Source organism: Carassius auratus, chromosome 41 (assembly GCF_003368295.1).
Source record: "Carassius auratus strain Wakin chromosome 41, ASM336829v1, whole genome shotgun sequence".
Taxonomy (NCBI): domain Eukaryota; kingdom Metazoa; phylum Chordata; class Actinopteri; order Cypriniformes; family Cyprinidae; genus Carassius; species Carassius auratus.
In genome coordinates, this window is record NC_039283.1 from 615386 (window position 1) to 632301 (window position 16916).

General features: G+C 37.2%; 1 protein-coding gene and 1 long non-coding RNA gene across 3 annotated transcripts; one reads left to right on the forward strand and one right to left on the reverse strand.

The window, feature by feature from the left end:
• Window positions 1–3401: 3401 nt before the first annotated feature.
• Window positions 3402–4599, reverse strand: LOC113059730 (uncharacterized). Its single transcript, XR_003278137.1, has 2 exons — window positions 4514–4599; window positions 3402–3924 (listed from the first exon to the last, which is right to left on the reverse strand). It is a non-coding gene; the product is annotated as an uncharacterized LOC113059730 (long non-coding RNA).
• A 769-nt stretch (window positions 4600–5368) lies between these two features.
• On the forward strand, window positions 5369–16630 carry LOC113059724 (NF-kappa-B inhibitor delta-like). 2 transcript variants are annotated; one of them, XM_026228269.1, is made up of 12 exons: window positions 5369–5696; window positions 8484–8615; window positions 8702–8732; window positions 8823–9046; window positions 9159–9391; window positions 12562–12667; window positions 12754–12900; window positions 12969–13020; window positions 13121–13293; window positions 14190–14306; window positions 15047–15211; window positions 15381–16630. In XM_026228269.1, the coding sequence occupies exons 4-12, from the start codon at window positions 8846–8848 to the stop codon at window positions 15450–15452; spliced, it is 1266 nt and encodes a 421-aa protein (XP_026084054.1). In that variant the 5' UTR covers window positions 5369–5696; window positions 8484–8615; window positions 8702–8732; window positions 8823–8845; the 3' UTR covers window positions 15453–16630. The 2 variants fall into 2 exon arrangements, with proteins under 2 accessions (XP_026084054.1, XP_026084053.1); XM_026228268.1 differs by having other exon boundaries at window positions 8479–8615; window positions 15381–16629.
• The last annotated feature ends 286 nt before the right edge of the window (window positions 16631–16916 follow it).

A 16916-nucleotide genomic window follows, 5' to 3' on the forward strand; every position in this document is an offset into this window, starting at 1 on the left:
TGAGCTGTAATACCCATAATGGTTTATGTTGTTGTTTACATTTTTAAGGGCACATAATGGAGGGGGCTATTTAGCGGTTGAAGATCTAATGCAGCTGGTTCACAATGAGGTTAGTCAAAAGTACGTTACTACAGGAATAGAATAGTAGTGGCCATACAACGTTTTTAAGTACTACATCAGAATGTACTAAGTGTGCACTTATGTTGTTTATTTAAAGCTAATACGAGTGTTTTATCATTACAAATAACTATAAGACCACTACAAAGTGAACAGCATCTGAGCTTTTAAAGTTCTCCACTATTCTGCAGCTGGGAGAGGATGAGTGGGTGGAGGTGGAGGAGGAAAAAGAAACAGAACACAGTTTTGGTGTTGTGGTGAGAAAAGAGGAAATTGACAAAATAGTTTAACATTTCTGAGGCAAATTGGCAGATCAAAGTTTTTGTGGGGCGAAAAAGGATATAGATATAGTCTTCAAATTCATTTGACAAAACTAACTCACAGAAGCACTGTCTATATTAAATTTATATAAATTATTATATTTCAATACACTATTTTATGATGAGGTTGAAATAAATAATTTTGATTCTTTACTAAAAAAAAATATTTTCGTAAGATATTTCACTATATTTAATATATAATATCATTTAAAATATTTTAGTAGGCTACAAGAAATGTTTTTCAAAAATGTATGAAATCAAACCAAAAACATGAAATGCGTATGACACTTCCAAAAACCAATGAGTTTTAAGTTTTACATTTTTTTAAATATGTTATGTGGAGGGGTTGGGATGAACTCAGATGCAGACAGGATGTACCAAACACAGGATTCATTAAATACAAAAGGGGAAAACAAAGACTAGGGTAGACACTAAATAACTCTACAAGACACGATAAACAAAGACTCTGAACACTAACTACAAATAAACACTCACGGTAACACAAAGACTTCTTAAAGGGGGTTACAAGGATAAACTCTCTCACAAGGCTGACATGTAGAAACACATATGCGGAACAATGAACCGACAAAAGACAGAGCACACTAGGGGATCTAAATAGGGGAACTAATTAAGACACAACAGGTGGCACAGATACGGCAATCACGACAAGACTAGGATAACAAGGGGGGGCAGGGGCAAGGGGACGAGACAACACAAGCACATGGCCCAAAGACAAGGCCAACGGGGCTGTCATGATCCTGCCTCAAGACTAGAGAAAAGTCCGGACATGAAGGCAGAATCATGACAAAATATTTCTCCTTGTCATCTCAGACATTAACTACTTATTTGTAATTTTGTCAGCCAGGCACAAACTAGTCCACTTTTTTTTTGTTTGTTTGTTTGTTTGTTTCTTCTTTATTGAAGAAATTAATGAACATTACAATACATTTTAACAATTAAGTCAACATACAGGAGAAAGAAGAACCATATTATTCTGTAAGACAGCATTTAAGAGAAGAGAGAAATAAACACATAAATAAATAACTTTAAAAAAACACACATACACATAAACAACTAAACAATAGTTCGATTATCTTCCTTCTTCCTTAGGACAAACAGACAACACGAATTCTCCATGAAATCTAACAGTATGTTATTATTTTGATGTATATGCATTAGACATTTCCAAAATTAATGAAAAATGAAAAAGAAAAAAGAAATTAAATTTTGGTATGCTTTTCGCATTTTCGTGTTTAAGCCTGGCCAGCTTCCTCCAACATGCTGTAGTGTTTAGCACTATTCGGACGGGACTAGTTTTCTAAACTACGTTTGAGTTTCGATTCTTACCACCTGACGTCTGTTTTCATGTACCAATTCGGACGGGACTATCTCCCGTGTTTATTACAGAGGTGGGAGGGTCTGTATTGTGCATCTGGGCGTCACAGAGATCACGCGCTCTGTATGCGTGCATTTAATTCATTCAGAATGACTGCCTTAGTATTATTACACAATAAATACTAGATGGCTAGTATAACAAAACCATAGTAATGTGTGGTTCCTTTAGTTTAACTTGTTTTCCTTTTTTTTCTTTTTTATTATTAAATGTAATTAAAACATTATGTAACTGAGTACATAAATGAACGTGAGTAATCTTACCTGATGCTGATATTACAATAGCCGGTATTAACAGTTTACGCGATCTTGATCTTGATTTTGTTATTTGTATTATTTTTTTATTATTATTTATTTGCCGCTAAGCAAATATATCAAACATCCGCGCGGTAAGAGCATCTACGGTAATTCACGTTGGCCAAAACACACAAGGAAACGCGTTGTGAAATAAAATATCACCAGCAATCACAGACTTTCACATTCGGACGGGATTAGTTTTCTCAGAGGATCACTGAGTTTGCAGAAAAACGGTAGGTAATTTGCTCTGGAATTATCACAGAGGTTGTGTGAGAAAAACACAGTCTTGGCAGATTCGGACGGGATTAAAATCACCAAGTACGTCTGTGAAACGGAGATTTCTCTAACGACCCCCTGGAAAACTAGTCCCGTCCGAATAGGGCTTTTGACAGCTCGTCAGCATTAGAGGGCGGAGCATAACACAGCATTCTCCCAAGTAGGTATCGCTGCAGCCCGGAGACCTCCAAGTGGGAGGAGCTTTTGCTGCAAGTGGGCTGGACTTCACGGAGAGCTCCAAGTGGGAGGGACTTTTGCCGCTAGTGGGCGGGATTTTACAAATGGGCGGAGTTTAAGCGGAAATTTCACATTGCGTCTTTGCCGGGGTGCGCGCGAATGAGGATGGCATAAAGAAGCGATACTAATGAAAAACAGATTTATTGTTCTTCATTGTAGTTTAAATTTTATTAACAAGAGGTTATATAATTTTGTGACAACTGCAAACATACAAGTATATTAAATTATATTAATTTTATAATTATATCAAAAAAATGAATGAGTAATTTAGAGCAATAAAATGTTTACTGTATGTGAATGTTTTTCTTTAATGCAAGTTTGAAATCTGAGGGAGAATTATATTGTTTAGATTGTTACAACCCCCTGTAAGCAGGCTGATTTACAACCCCTAGGTGAAACAACATTACAAAAGGCCACACGTGGAAGTACATTTTACAAATAAACATTTAATTTAAAAAAAGAAAACAAATCTAAATAGTAATACAAGAGTTTAATAATAATAATAAAAAAAAACATTCCAAGACTTAAGAGGAAAATATTATTGGTACCAAAGTCCAATTTAAGACACTCATTTCCCCATCTCCTTTTTATCACCAACTCAATCACAGGTAACGCTCCAAACCATTAAAAATTCAAGTTTTATTTGTTATATGACATGCAAAAAGCAGTGAAATGTAGGTCTGGCATACTCTTTTTAGACTGTGCAAAAAAAAAATAAGAGAAAATTAAATACAAATAATGAAACAACAGGAAAAAAATATGTTTTTTTTTTTGGAGATAATTAAATACAAATAATGAAATATTAACAATATACTGTATTACTACACAGATGATTTGTAGAGGTGCTACACAGAAACTGCTACACAGATAATGTGCAGAGATGTACACAATGTGCAGTGAGGATGAAATACCTAGTTAGGTTGTCAAAAAAGCGCAGTGTGCAGAGAGTTATTGGGTAGCCCTAAACAACCAGTCTATAAAGTTCAGTGTGTTTAATGTCCATGTTTAGTAGTCTGATAACATGAGGGAAGAAACTCCTCCTGAGCCTCTCCATCTTTGCCATCAGACTGCAGAAGGGTCTGCCTGACTGTAGCAGATGGGTTGGTGGGGTCTTTAAGGATCTTAACAGCCCTAGATTTACATCTCCTGGTTTGGATGTCTTGCAGAGAGGGGAGAGATGTTCTGGACATGTGCTCAGCTACTCTTTGCAGGGCATTTGAAGGTATTGAAGATGCTCACTCTCTCCACTGTGGTCCCGTTAATGATGATTGGGGCAGATCCGCTGCTGCCTCAAATAGAAAAGAGTTATTGTAAAATATTATTACAATATACAATATGAATGTTTCTACTGCATTTCTGAACAAATAAATGAAGGGCTGGTGAGCATCAGACTTCAAAACCATAAAAAAACTGTCCAACCCCAAAAAGTCCTGTAAAACAGATATTTAAGGAACCTGAGGTTTTAACCTGCTTGAATTTTATCAGCATTGGAACACTTTGCTGCTGCTTTCACTCCAATGCTATGGATTATATTTTTACTGGAATGAAGTGTCATTAGTCACTAAACATTCAGTCCAATGACATCATAAAATAATTCACTGTTGACAAGTTAACATTAAAGTACAATGCACATTTATGTAAGACGTCCACAGAATGTAATGTCATTTACATTCCAACATTTGTCCTTTAGGACAGTCTCTGACCATACCCCTGGAGCAATTTTAGGGACAAGCGCTGTTGCAAATGTCCACCTTTAAAGTATGAACATAATTTATCCACACAAAGACCCACATACACACACACATTAGTCAAAAATCTTCAGAAAAAATAAATTACACATCTTGATGCATAGAAAGAACAAAAAAAAGGTTTACAGGAAAGTGATCCTTTGGGTTTGCAGAGAGAGACGGTAACCAGGTCACTGAAATATAACTTTTGGCCACCCAGACTTGAACTTTCCGTAACACAAAGTTTACACATAATGTTTTTGTTTGTTTGTGTTTCCTACAATGTTGATATGTAATGCATGGTAGTGGACACTGCAGTTATCCTCATATATCCACTCTGTTATGATTATTAAATTGAAAAATCCAAAATGTTTCAATTGCATTACATTATTTGGATTAACGTTACACGTAAAAATAGATAACATTTTAAAATAGTTTTGAAACAATGACCAGCTTTGTTAAAGTCAAGCATTATCAGTTAGGAGTTTTAACTATTATAGAACACTGTACTAAATCTATTAATAGTTATTGATCGCTTAAATATCAGTGCAGTTATAATACATAGGTCTGCATATTTTACGTAACTTTAGTAACAATAGCCTACCTGCTTATAGTCTTCAGTGTCCGTAATCTGCAGCGTAAATGTATTGCAGAAATATTTAGCACAAAAGGGTAACAGACACAATAAAGATGTAATTTATCTGTGCTGCTAATGCTGTCTTAACGTGCTCTTGGAATAATCGTAAATATGAGTTTTGAAGGTAAAAAATTGCACATGAATGTCCTCCCATTTTCAAACTTGAATGCAATGAGCTTGTAATCATGATTTAACTACGTCAAGACTAAAACATCAACCGCCAAGATACTGCACTTTTTCGCAACTTGTAATACGTTGTACAAGTCTAAACTTACCCCTTCAAACTCCTCTTTCTTGACGCTGAAAAGCCTTGGGAAGTTGACGTCGTCTTTTTTTTTTTTTTTTTTTGGTGGGGGGGGGGGGGGGGGATTCGCAGCGTGGTTTAACCCCATGACATTAAATAAACCAATCAAAAGGCTCTGGAGGTTTGTACAGCCCACTTGGAGCTGAAGTCCCACCCATTTGGAGCTGACCCGCCCATTTGGAGCTGGCTCCGACCTCCGTTTATACCTATCTCGCATGGTCTGTGTATACAGAGTGGATGGAACGTGCCCGCAATCAGTTGATAACAGGCAGTGACTCGAGGAGTTGACATTTAACAGAGGCTGCTCTGTCTGACATCATTCATTCAACTGGCGTGGGAGCCGAGAATTAAAGACAGCTAAAGGGATTCTGACATGCACTTTCAGAAATGTGAGTACGTTTCTTTCGTTTATTAAGAGAATTCATACAGCAGAAAGTGATGGGGAATAGGCTATAAATTGGCTTTATGGAATGGTGGAGTAAAAAAGACAGAAATAGCAGACTTTCTCAGGGAAAAAAGGTAGGCTACAAAGGTTATCGCTGTGTACACTTGAAGTGGGATACTAATACCTATTCATCTACTAATATGCACCTTTTATGGGTAAATAATATGAAAATATACCGACTCAGTTACAGCTTTAGTATGCTTATCTTTGTGTGTGTGTGTATGAGAGAGAGAGAGAGAGAGAGAATGACTGCCATTAGTAAGTGTCCGGGTTAAAGGACTTCCTACTAATAAACATAAGCGTTTAATAAGTCATTTAACTAAATACACAAAGGCTTTTAAATACAAGTATTTTGCTGGAGACAGCATATGCGATGCTACCTTCATCTTTCGCTGTTTACATGTTTTCTACATGACGTAAGCTCGGTGATATGTAACCGTTTAAAAATAGACTTAACTCATTTGAATAAAGGATCCCCCAGCATGTCAGTCACTGAGTTCATTTTAACAGCTATTTGGACAAACCCATTAATAACTCCTCCCTGTTCAACTTTCATTTCCCGTTTTTAATGGGTGTGCGGTCTCATTTTTATAGAGAGAAGCTTGTGAAAATGAAGAAAATGTAGTCGACTTCAAAGCTCAAGTTTCAAATACTGGTAAAAACTGTCATGTGGAATATGCCAGGTGTTTATGGATAAAGTGCCATCTAAGGTTTTTGTAATGCGTAAATAGATTTACTGTGTCTAGTGTCATATAACGGAGCGAGAGCTACGGAATCCCCGCGACGCGACACCCACGCGCGTGACTCACTGGCCAGGGATTTCCGTCTTTGCAATTACAAGATAGAGGTGTGAGGGTATCCCAGCAGCTAAAGCCCACTCTTTCGGACATTTTAACCATACAAGATCAATCTTGTGTATCTGTGAACGTTTGACCTTTGAAACTTTTGCGAGTGGTAGAAGCATTCGATAGCCTGCTTACAGAATATGAAGGTCAGGTGTTTTCTACCTCTTAAACTACCTCGTTTGGTGGTTGTTGTTCTAACACATTTTTAACGTCTCTCAAACTTTGATATAACACCCCCACATTAATCTCTTAAAACTAAAATGTTGTGTAGAAATCGTTTAAATACATATTGTGACATTTTGGTGTCTATAAAGATATTATACCCATTGTTTTAACTCCAGCTTTTTTCTTAATTTTTTTTTTTTTTTTGAGTCAGTTATACACAACCACATGTAACGTACAGGGCTGAGCAGCAGATTGTCTTTACTTTTAACTTTCTGAGTCAGCTTTAAAAAAGTGAGACTGAGAAATGGAGGAATGAAAATAACATGGAATGGAGAACAAACAAGAGAGATAAGGAAAGGAGTGATCCCCTCAAGGTTATGCCCAGTGGAATTTCCATCTTCCTCTTTTCAATCCCCTTTATCATAAGAATTAGGTTTTGCTGAAACCAGTTACTTTTCCTGTAAAGGGATATGTTTGAAAGAAATATCTGTGCATAAAGAAGTAGTTCAATAAATGTCTATATTAGAGCTGTTTTATTCCTAGTGGCTAGATGCAGTATTGCAATGTAGCTGTGACCTTTGCAGCTGATTTCAGCTCATTACTGCCACTCTGTGAAAAGTTAGGCAAGCATCAAATCTTACTCTGAATCAGTAGTATCTGTTCAGCCTCTGATGGGCCCCTGCAAAGGACGTACGTCACCGATGCAGGAAGAAGATGTGGTTTGCCACGAAGAGCGTAACGGAGAAAAGGAAATAGTTATAGAAAGCGTGCTGTGAGAACCGTCTCCATAGACGCAGGGTTTCTGATAAAGACAGGTAGATGTGACCTCACCACCTCTTTTCCAAATGGAATACCTTCCTCACGGGGTGAGAGGATGAGAATTATGCTCCTTCGGTGGAAATGTATTTCTTATCTCACGTTTGGGGTCAAGATTTGTGAAGACACTTTCTTTCCCTCTGCTCTAGAATACGTAACTGATGCCCACTGGAAACCTCCGATATTTGCATTCTTGTCTCGTCTCTTTTGGTGACTAACATGAAGAAAATACTTTTTAAGTCATACCAATACCTGTTATTAAAAACGGCCCTGGGGAAATTACATTACTGGAGGAATCAGATTTACTTGAAAACAACAACAATTTATGTGCATCCAGCAAGATATGTCGAATGGTTATATGATGTATGGTTCACTTGACTTGAACGCTTAAAAAGTTATTGTAAAACAAGTGGTTTTAATAGAAATGTCCAATTTCTATAGGCAGATCTACAATACCCTTTCGTCATTACTTCTAGTAAATAAAGTTCCATCATTATATTATGGTTATATAAATCGCCTCTTATTCTTACCAAGGCTTCATTTATTTGATCAAACATACAGTAAAAACATATTGTGTTGTGTTATTGTCATATTGCGAAATAAAATAAGTAATACAGTAAAGTAACAGTAATTTATTCCTGTGATGACAAAGTAGAATTTTCAGCACAATTACTCATTTTCAGTATCACATGATCCTTCAGAATACATATGCTGATTTGGTGCTCAAGAAAAAAATTCTTATTTGTTATTCATTATTACATTTTTTCAAGATGAGCTAGAAAGTTTTGAGCAGAAAGTTCAAAAGAACAGAATTTACTTTACTTTTATTTGCTGAAATAATTATTATAGTTGAAAATATATTATCCTAAATATAACGATGGTTTTTTCATGTGTCCACAGCACAGAAGGAAAAGGCGTGTTACCCTCTGCCCACAGTGAAGAAACTCCTGGAGCAGAAGAGAAAGAGAGAGACCTCCTCAGCACCTCCCTCCTGCTCTACAGCATCTTACACAGCTGGTGGTGCTGCATCTGTCCCAGTGAGTCAAATTATCATAATTCTACATATGCATGTCTTGAGGTTGACATGAACAACTTTAATCATCCCCTAAAATGTTTCCAACAGGTTTTGGCATCAGTACAATCTCCTACTGCAGGTGAGTCTGGGGGTGTTGCTTATAAAATGGGTCTTCGGTGACAATTAGATTTCCTTTTACATCTAAAAAAAATGTACCTTTCCTTTGCAGGAGCCAGTGCAAGCTACACAGACATGGGAGCAGTTAGATATGACCGATGGGAAGTTCCCAGCATTCATCAGGCACATTCCTCTCTACAGCATTGCAGCCCATTCACATTCATGTCTGGTTCCTCTGTCACACCAAACTTTACTCAGACCGGACAGACGCTTGCCACTGGCTACAGCCCTCAGCAGATGCAAGACTGCCAGGATGCCCAGACAACACAGCAATATGTAAGAGCTCTATAATTATTTTGTTCTGAATGATTATTGAAGGTTTCAAAATTGAAGGAGTTTGACCATATTATGGATGGAAATAAAAGCAATCTATTCTCTGTTCTCACAGTCTATAACAGAGTGCCCTGTAACTGCAGCTGGGACTAATTTGGCTGGGGCTGTCCCCATTCAGAGCCCTGGCTTGTGTTGGCCATCTGAATCCAGAGCAGAGGATCACACGAGCCCATACCTACTCCAAGAGTTCAGGTCCCAGATGGATATGGTCAAGCTGCAGGAGGCCAGAGTCTTCCTCCAGAACATGGATTACAGTAGAACCACCTGGCAGGATGATGACGGGGACACGTAAGTCAGAAAATAAGATCAAAATGTTTTTAAAAAATATATATATTATGCTAACCAAGGCTGCAAAAATAGTCAAAATAGTCTATTTTAATTTTACATTTATTTCTGTGATGCCAAGCTGAATTTATTCCAGTCTTCATTGTCACATGAAATCATTCTATTATGCGCATGTGGTGCTCAGGAAACATATTTTTTATCATCACCTATAATTTAGACCAGTGGTTTTCAACCTGTGGTCCGCGGTGGTATTGCAGGTGGGCCGCAAATTACTATTAAAATAAATAATATTGTTAATATATGTAAAAATGTCTAAGTCGTAACTTAATAACATAATTTCATATAATTAAATAACAAAAAAAAAATATTAAACTGTAACCATGCTTCCACTATTCAAGCTCGCTGATTGGTTTAAGAATAAACCACCAATTTATCTTAGATATTTTAGCTGCATATGCTACAGAACAACAGCAGTTGTACCAAGGGGTGCCAGCCCAAGTTATTTTCTGTTCATTGTCAGTTCATTCAATAAAGACAGCTAACAATCTAGCTTCTGAGTACTAATCTATTAACCCAACGGTAGCGGGGTCATCACTGACACGTGCGAGGGTGAGAGGCTTTGAGGACGAGGGCGTTCTGGTGCAGGTTAACAGGTTAATTTTTTTGCAGTGGGCCGTACAAACATATGTGTTTGGTTGTGTGGGCCGCAAGTTGAAAAAGGTTGGGAACCACTGATTTAGACTATTTGAATGGAGAAGTGGCCATCATGCAAGTTGTTCCGATCACAACAAACTCAAGCAGAAACATGTGCCTTGTTGCTAGAAGATGCGTGACAAATGAAAACAACGTGTTCTAAAACCAGCTGCAAATACGGCCTATCAAACATTTTTGTTATCCTCCGACTGAATGGAATCAGCATACACTATGTGATTTTCTATGGAATATTTTAACTCAACTCAAATCTGCAGACTGCCCTGTTTAAACGAGTGCATTTTAGTTTTAAAACGGCATTTTAAAATTAAAACGGTGCTCAACTACACTTGCGTTTTTACTGCATTTCAGAAACGCTCTCAGTCCAAACTACACAGTAGAAGACGCATGTCACATGACCATTCATGCAGGTACAACCAGATAGCTATATATAGACATCTATGGGTACAACAATAAGCATTATATTATTGTTTAATGTTATTGTCGTCAAGAATACGCAAGAGCGATTGTGGACAGCAATGCCATCGTTTTCAAAAGTCTCAGTTTTGGTCCGTTTGCACTGGAACACAACCCCCACGTTTTCAAACTAAAACGGGCTGCAGCGTTTTCGAAAGTCTCCATTTTTAAGGGTCAGAAAGGCCGGAGTTGTATAAACAACAGTAGTAACCGGAGCAAACTTTATACGTTTTAAAACGAAAACAAGTCCCCCGCCCTTTTAAAATCGATTTGTAGTTGCTTATGGACCCCCGGGCCAGGCCGTACCACCTCTTCTGCCCCTGACTATCTGATGTTCTCTGCGGACATCGTTCTAAGCTCAGGGCTGATGAAAGGGTGTGGCTCAAATCAAAAAAATTCTACTGATCTTAATGTGTATCAATCACTCCTCTCTTCCTTCTCTGCTAATGTCTCCACTGTTAAAAGGCCATACAATCATAACAAAATTAACAATCTGTCAAACTCTCACATCAAACTCAAAACATTTTCCTACCTCCTCCTCCTCCCCCTCCTTCATCAACTCTAACAACTGACGACAATCAGCTGACTTTCTCAGAACACATTGCTAAAACAGTCAGGTCCTTCCAGCCAGTTCTATCAAACTTTCACAATTTATCCAGAACGCAGCAGCAAGATTAATTTTTAATGAACCGAAAAGAATACACATCACACCTCTGTTTATCAATTTGCACTGGCTTCAAAAATTAAGGCAAAACTACCACTGGCTCTGCACCCCTTTACCTAAATTCATTATTTCTTACTTATGTGCCCTCTAGAAGCTTGCGTTCTGCAAGTGAACGTCGCTTGATGGTGCCATCCCAAACAAGCACAAAGTCACTTTTACGGACTTTTAAATTAAATGTTCCCTCCTGGTGGAATGACCTCCCTAACTCAATCAGAGCAGCTGAGTCCTTAGCCATCTTCATGAATCGGCTTAAAACACATCTCTGCCCCATCTTTATTTGACCCTCTAACTTTAACACTCACTATTCTAATTCTATTCTTTAAAAAAATGCCCCTTTTAGACTTGCACCCAATTTATTTAAAGGTTGTTTTCTTTAAAAAAAAAAAAAAAGAAAGAAACAAAAGAAACTAACACTAGCTTCTCTAATCTTTTTGTATTCTATCCATTTGTTTTCTTTTTTATTTATTATACAATTAACGAAAGCAAAAAAGGCCTCTAACAGTAGCTTGCTCTATTTTATTCTAACTCTAACCTTTACTATAATTTTATTTTATTTTATTATAATTTTTTTTTATTATATGATTTTTTTTAAACCTTGCTACATGTACTGCATTAAGCTAACTGAGACTTGTTATAGCACTTGAATATTTTTGCTCTATTGTTGATTTTGATTGCTTCCATAGTCCTCATTTGTAAGTCACTTTGGATAAAAGTGTTTGCTAAATGGCTAAATGTAAATGTAACGCACTGGTGTAAACGTTACCCACATTCGGCTACTAGCGTTGTACAGACTGTAAATCAGCTGAAAATCGGGGCAAAAATCATGTAGAAAAATCATCAACTATTCTTTCTGTTTGTTTTTTAAATACTTTATATGTGGACACTTACTGGTAAATATATTAAAATGATGTGTGTGTGTTTGTGTTCGTGTTCGTGTGTTACTTTTTAACTTCTTGGTTACACAACTTGAAAACCATAGAATCATTACATTTCTACTTTTATTATAATTGTATTAAATTATCATTTTTTTTAAAGTCAAATTATTTTATGTGTACTTCTTACTGTATTTATGTACAGTAAATCACTCAGTTACTGGATCAGCAGATTACCACATCAATAGATGTTTTACCAGAGGGGTCCTCCAGGGTCTTGTGTGTTGCTTAGCTAATGAAGCCACAGTTTAAGTGTAAATCCTATGGAAATGTGACAAAAAACAGAAATGGTTATTAAACAGCTCTGCACTGTAAACAAAAACTGAAACTCTGTTCTTACTCTCTGTTAGCATTCTACACATCTATACTGCGAAAGGCCTGAGGGAATATGCTTTTGCTGCTGCAGAGAAACTTTGTGAACTGGGGAAGTTGGACTCTAAAGAACACAAGGGCAAGGTGAATATCACAACAATCTGATTCAAGATGTACCAGGGAGATTTTTATTAATGCACTCACTGACTTTCTGTTCTCTTGAAACCCAGAGTGCTTTGCTGGTGGCTGTAACTGCCAGTCAGCCAGATATAGTCCAGGATCTACTCTCTCTAGGTGCGGACATAAGCATCTGTGACATCAATGGTCAAACTGCACTTCATCTGGCTGCCACCTATGGTTTCCCCCGTGTCATGCAGGTGAGAGACCACCCATTTGCAAACCATTTAAAATCATAAAAGCATGCTTCTAAACTTCTATGTTCTAGGTTTTACTCTTTGCTGGACTGCGAGTGGACCTGGAAGCTCGTAATTTTGAAGGTATAGACCTTAACATACAGTGGTGTTCCATTAGCAGTTACAGTGACATCTGAGGAGACAATAATAAACAGCCCCTCTTGCTTCTGCCTGTTTTTTGTAGGCCTGACCCCTCTGCACTGTGCAGTGATCTCTCACTGTGCCACGATAAAGGCCATAAACGCCTGCTCTTCATCCTCAACATGGTTGGCTGATGACGGTCTACAGACTCAAGCAGAAGATAAACTGGTGTGCTTGCGGCTTCTTATAAATGCTGGAGCTTCAGTTCTCAGCCAGGTACTCTGTTTTATGGCTTTTTAATCCAGTTTTTATCAATCCAGTTTAATCCAAATGATGATAAGGTAATGTGTTAATTATTGCTGAAGTACTCTTTGGTGGAGAAACTGATGGTGCAGGGACCTCCATTAAATAATATTATTAAAAGTCTGGCCCATAATAACATGAGTAAAGTGGCATATTAAAGCCAATAAAATAATCACTATTGATGTATAGAAATGTAAAGCTTAGGGTTTGCATTAATTTTATCCCCTATGCTCCCCTCAGTAAAAACAGTAATATTTTAAAATGTTATTACAATTTAAAACAAGCTGTTTTTTTTCTTCTGTTTTTTAATACCATTTAAACTGTTAAATGTTATTTATTTCAGCAGTCATTACTCCAGTCTTCAGTGTCACAAAAGCTTTCAGAAATCATTCTACTATGCTGATTTGGCGCTCAAAAAACATGATGATTACAATTGTGCTGCTTAATATTTTTGTGCGAATATAAAAACAAAAAAATCAGGATTATTTAAATAATAGAAAGTTAAAAAGATTTATTTTGTAATCTTTTGTAAGGTTATAAATATTATTGTCAATTTATTGTCACTGTTGATTGGTTTTAATGAATTATTGCCAAAAATAAGTATTCATTTATTGAATCTTATTGACTCCAAGTACGTAGCACACAAATCACAGAAACTGATATTTCCAAATTGTAGTAGACATTTCAGTTGAATAGGAAAAGATGTATTATTTCCCAAATGTTCCTTTCAGTCTGACAGATAAACAACTGATTTTGTCATTGTTCCATACAGAGCGGTTTCGGTTTGAGGCTGCCGCTGATTCATGCCACAAAACTCTGATGTTGCTTCCGTTTCACTTTGTTGACTGGTGTGCCTCTGTCTTTTTCAGGAAATCAAAAGCAACAAGACAGTTCTTCACCTGGCAGTGAAGGAGGGGAATATCCATCTCGTGCGCTTCCTCCTCAACCTCCAACTCTCCAATATGCAGGCGTTCATCAATATGAAAGTGAGAGACATATGATGATGACATTGTATTGACTTTCATATCCATTCAAAACCATACTCAATTAATATCACACTTGCCTCGTGCCGCAGGTAATAACAGGTGTGGTGAAATTTTGACAAACAGCGTTATTGTGGGTGTGAACAAGAAGTTGTTGTAGAGTGACTTACATTTTAGAAACAATATTGAAGTTTCAAATGAACTGAGTTCAGTTGAGTGTATGATTCACTTTTAAAGGCAACCCACTTGTTTAATTCCAGAATTAATCAGAGATTTTTGTTCTAAGTGAACAGCGGATGATTTACTCATAAATACAATCATCTGTTACATCGACAAACAGAATGTATCAGTGTTTTTGAACATATTGGTTGAGTGAACAGTTCAGTGATTCCCTTCTATAGACAGCCCCTTATTTCGTTGCTGAATGAATCAGAGTTTTTTCTTTTTTCCCAGCGACTTACTCATAAATCCTTGTGTTTGAATTAATTATTTTTTTAAGTCACTTGTCATCTACTGTGTAAACTGCAGAAAGGGTCACTAAAAAGTAGCACAGCTAATATAAAGACTAACAGCCTGTCTGAAACACGCAAACACAGACAGGACACATGGACGAGCAGACTGGAACTAACTGCTGTATAATGTGATGTAATCATTACTATATTTATCCCATCCTCTAATGAACTCTAGGACATTACTTGGAATCAGAGTGGACATGATTCTCTATAATGTCTGTCTCCTCTCAGGCTCACGGACACACTGCTCTGCACATGGCCGCGGGGCTACACGGAAACCCCTTCCAGGAGGAACTGATCCGGCTGCTGCTGAGCCGTGGTGCTGATCCCAGCATCCGCAACCTGGAGAACGACCAGCCCGCTCACTTGCTGCAGAGCGGAGACACAGGAGAGAAAGTGAGAGGCTTTTCTTTATTAACAGCCAGTCTGCCGGTTGTGTGAAAGACTAGCACACAAAACATCCTCTTGTACAGTCTCTAGACTCTTTTTTACAGCATGGGAAGAAAAGAACTGATTACACAGCAGCTGACGCATCCTTTTCACTCTCTCGCTCTCTCTCCCTCAGCTCAAGCTCATCTTGAAGAAGAAAAGTGCCTCCTCTAGGCGACGGTTTACATCCTTACAGGACCAAGAGTGACTAGGAATGATTTTTAGTCCCAGCGTATCCCACTTTCTCCAATAGAGATGCAGTCATCTGGATCAAATAACAGAATGCGCTTGAAACATTCATTCTGAAAAACGGTCCACCATCAAAATGTGGATAAAATCTATTTAGAGAATTTGAGATCAGGAAGAGCCTAAAAACACAATCTCTGGAGTACAGTGGGGTTATCTTTAATATCCTTTTATGGGGATTTTCACACATTGCATCATTTTAGTATGACAGTATATTTTCTGAAGGATCGTTCATTGATTCTTTACCATAAAGCTGCTTCCCAGTTTATTTAAAGATGAAAACACATTTTAGAGTGTTCATGAATAGTGATTTCAGTGAAATCGTCACAAGGACTGTCAGTACCAGTCGAGTTTCCACCTTCAATTATAAACCATATTGGTTTGCATACGTGAGCAGCCGAGCTCTTTTTTAACTCACTGTATCAGTGGGATATTCTTTAATTGTTTTGATATGTATTTATATAGCTTTTGATTGGTATGCATTGCATATGTTGCTCTGTGCTCATGTTACTTTCACTCAGGGGGAAAGATCAGTTATTTATTTGATTGTTTTATATAATTGAGATCAGTTCTCTATGTAATGCACTTTTCTCAGCAGCACACTTGATATCATAGTTGTCCTTACAGGAGATGTGTCATCCAGCCATGCATGTGAATGTGTTCATTTGGTGAGTCATATATGAGGGAGTGAAATGTCAGGGGCTTCTGAGGTGAGAAGCTAGTTTTGTCATCTAGACCTGTCAGAATCAAGATGTCAGAATCATTCATATGATTTAACGATGTTATTTCGTTGGAATAGAATGAATGGAAATATTTGTCTTTGGGGATAGAGTCCATCTTGTATCAAGATTTCAGATGTTGGAGGATGTTGTTGTTGTTGTTGAGTCAGTTATATGCATGATTCACCTTGTCGAAGTGCACAGTCCCCCTGGAAATTCAAATGAGGGAAAACACACGCTCATGGCACTTTCTTGTAAAACAAAGAGAGGTCTGTGGATTTATGAGAATTAATTTGAGAACAAAGTGCAAACTGCCTTCTGTAGAATTCATTTTATGAAACTTTGCTCATTGTTTTAGTGTATATCATAAACACTCAATGAATGAAACCTTCTGACTAAACCAGATTCTGTGAGTATATAAAGTAGCATTAAAATCTGCTTGATTGTATGTACGTTATATATATATATATATATATATATATATATATATATAGTTCATGTGTCATCTTTAATAAGCAACATTCATATAATTATTAATGTATTTCTGCAAATCATTAATGTGTGTCTTGCATTATGTCAACTGACCAAGCCAAATTAAATTAAGCTAAAGTAAAGACCAAGAATAAACCTTTGTAACTCAGGAGATTTTATTAAGCCTTTGGTACATGACTAACATTTGGAAGAATAATAAAAATGCCTTTTCATAC

What these genes read in the sequence shown, in the direction of transcription:
- LOC113059724 (XM_026228268.1), top strand. An exon ending in CAGGATGATGACGGGGACAC is followed by an intron (nt 9,392 to 12,561) that starts GTAAGTCAGAAA and finishes ACTCTCTGTTAG; the next exon opens with CATTCTACACATCTATACTG. An exon ending in GAGCTTCAGTTCTCAGCCAG is followed by an intron (nt 13,294 to 14,189) that starts GTACTCTGTTTT and finishes TGTCTTTTTCAG; the next exon opens with GAAATCAAAAGCAACAAGAC.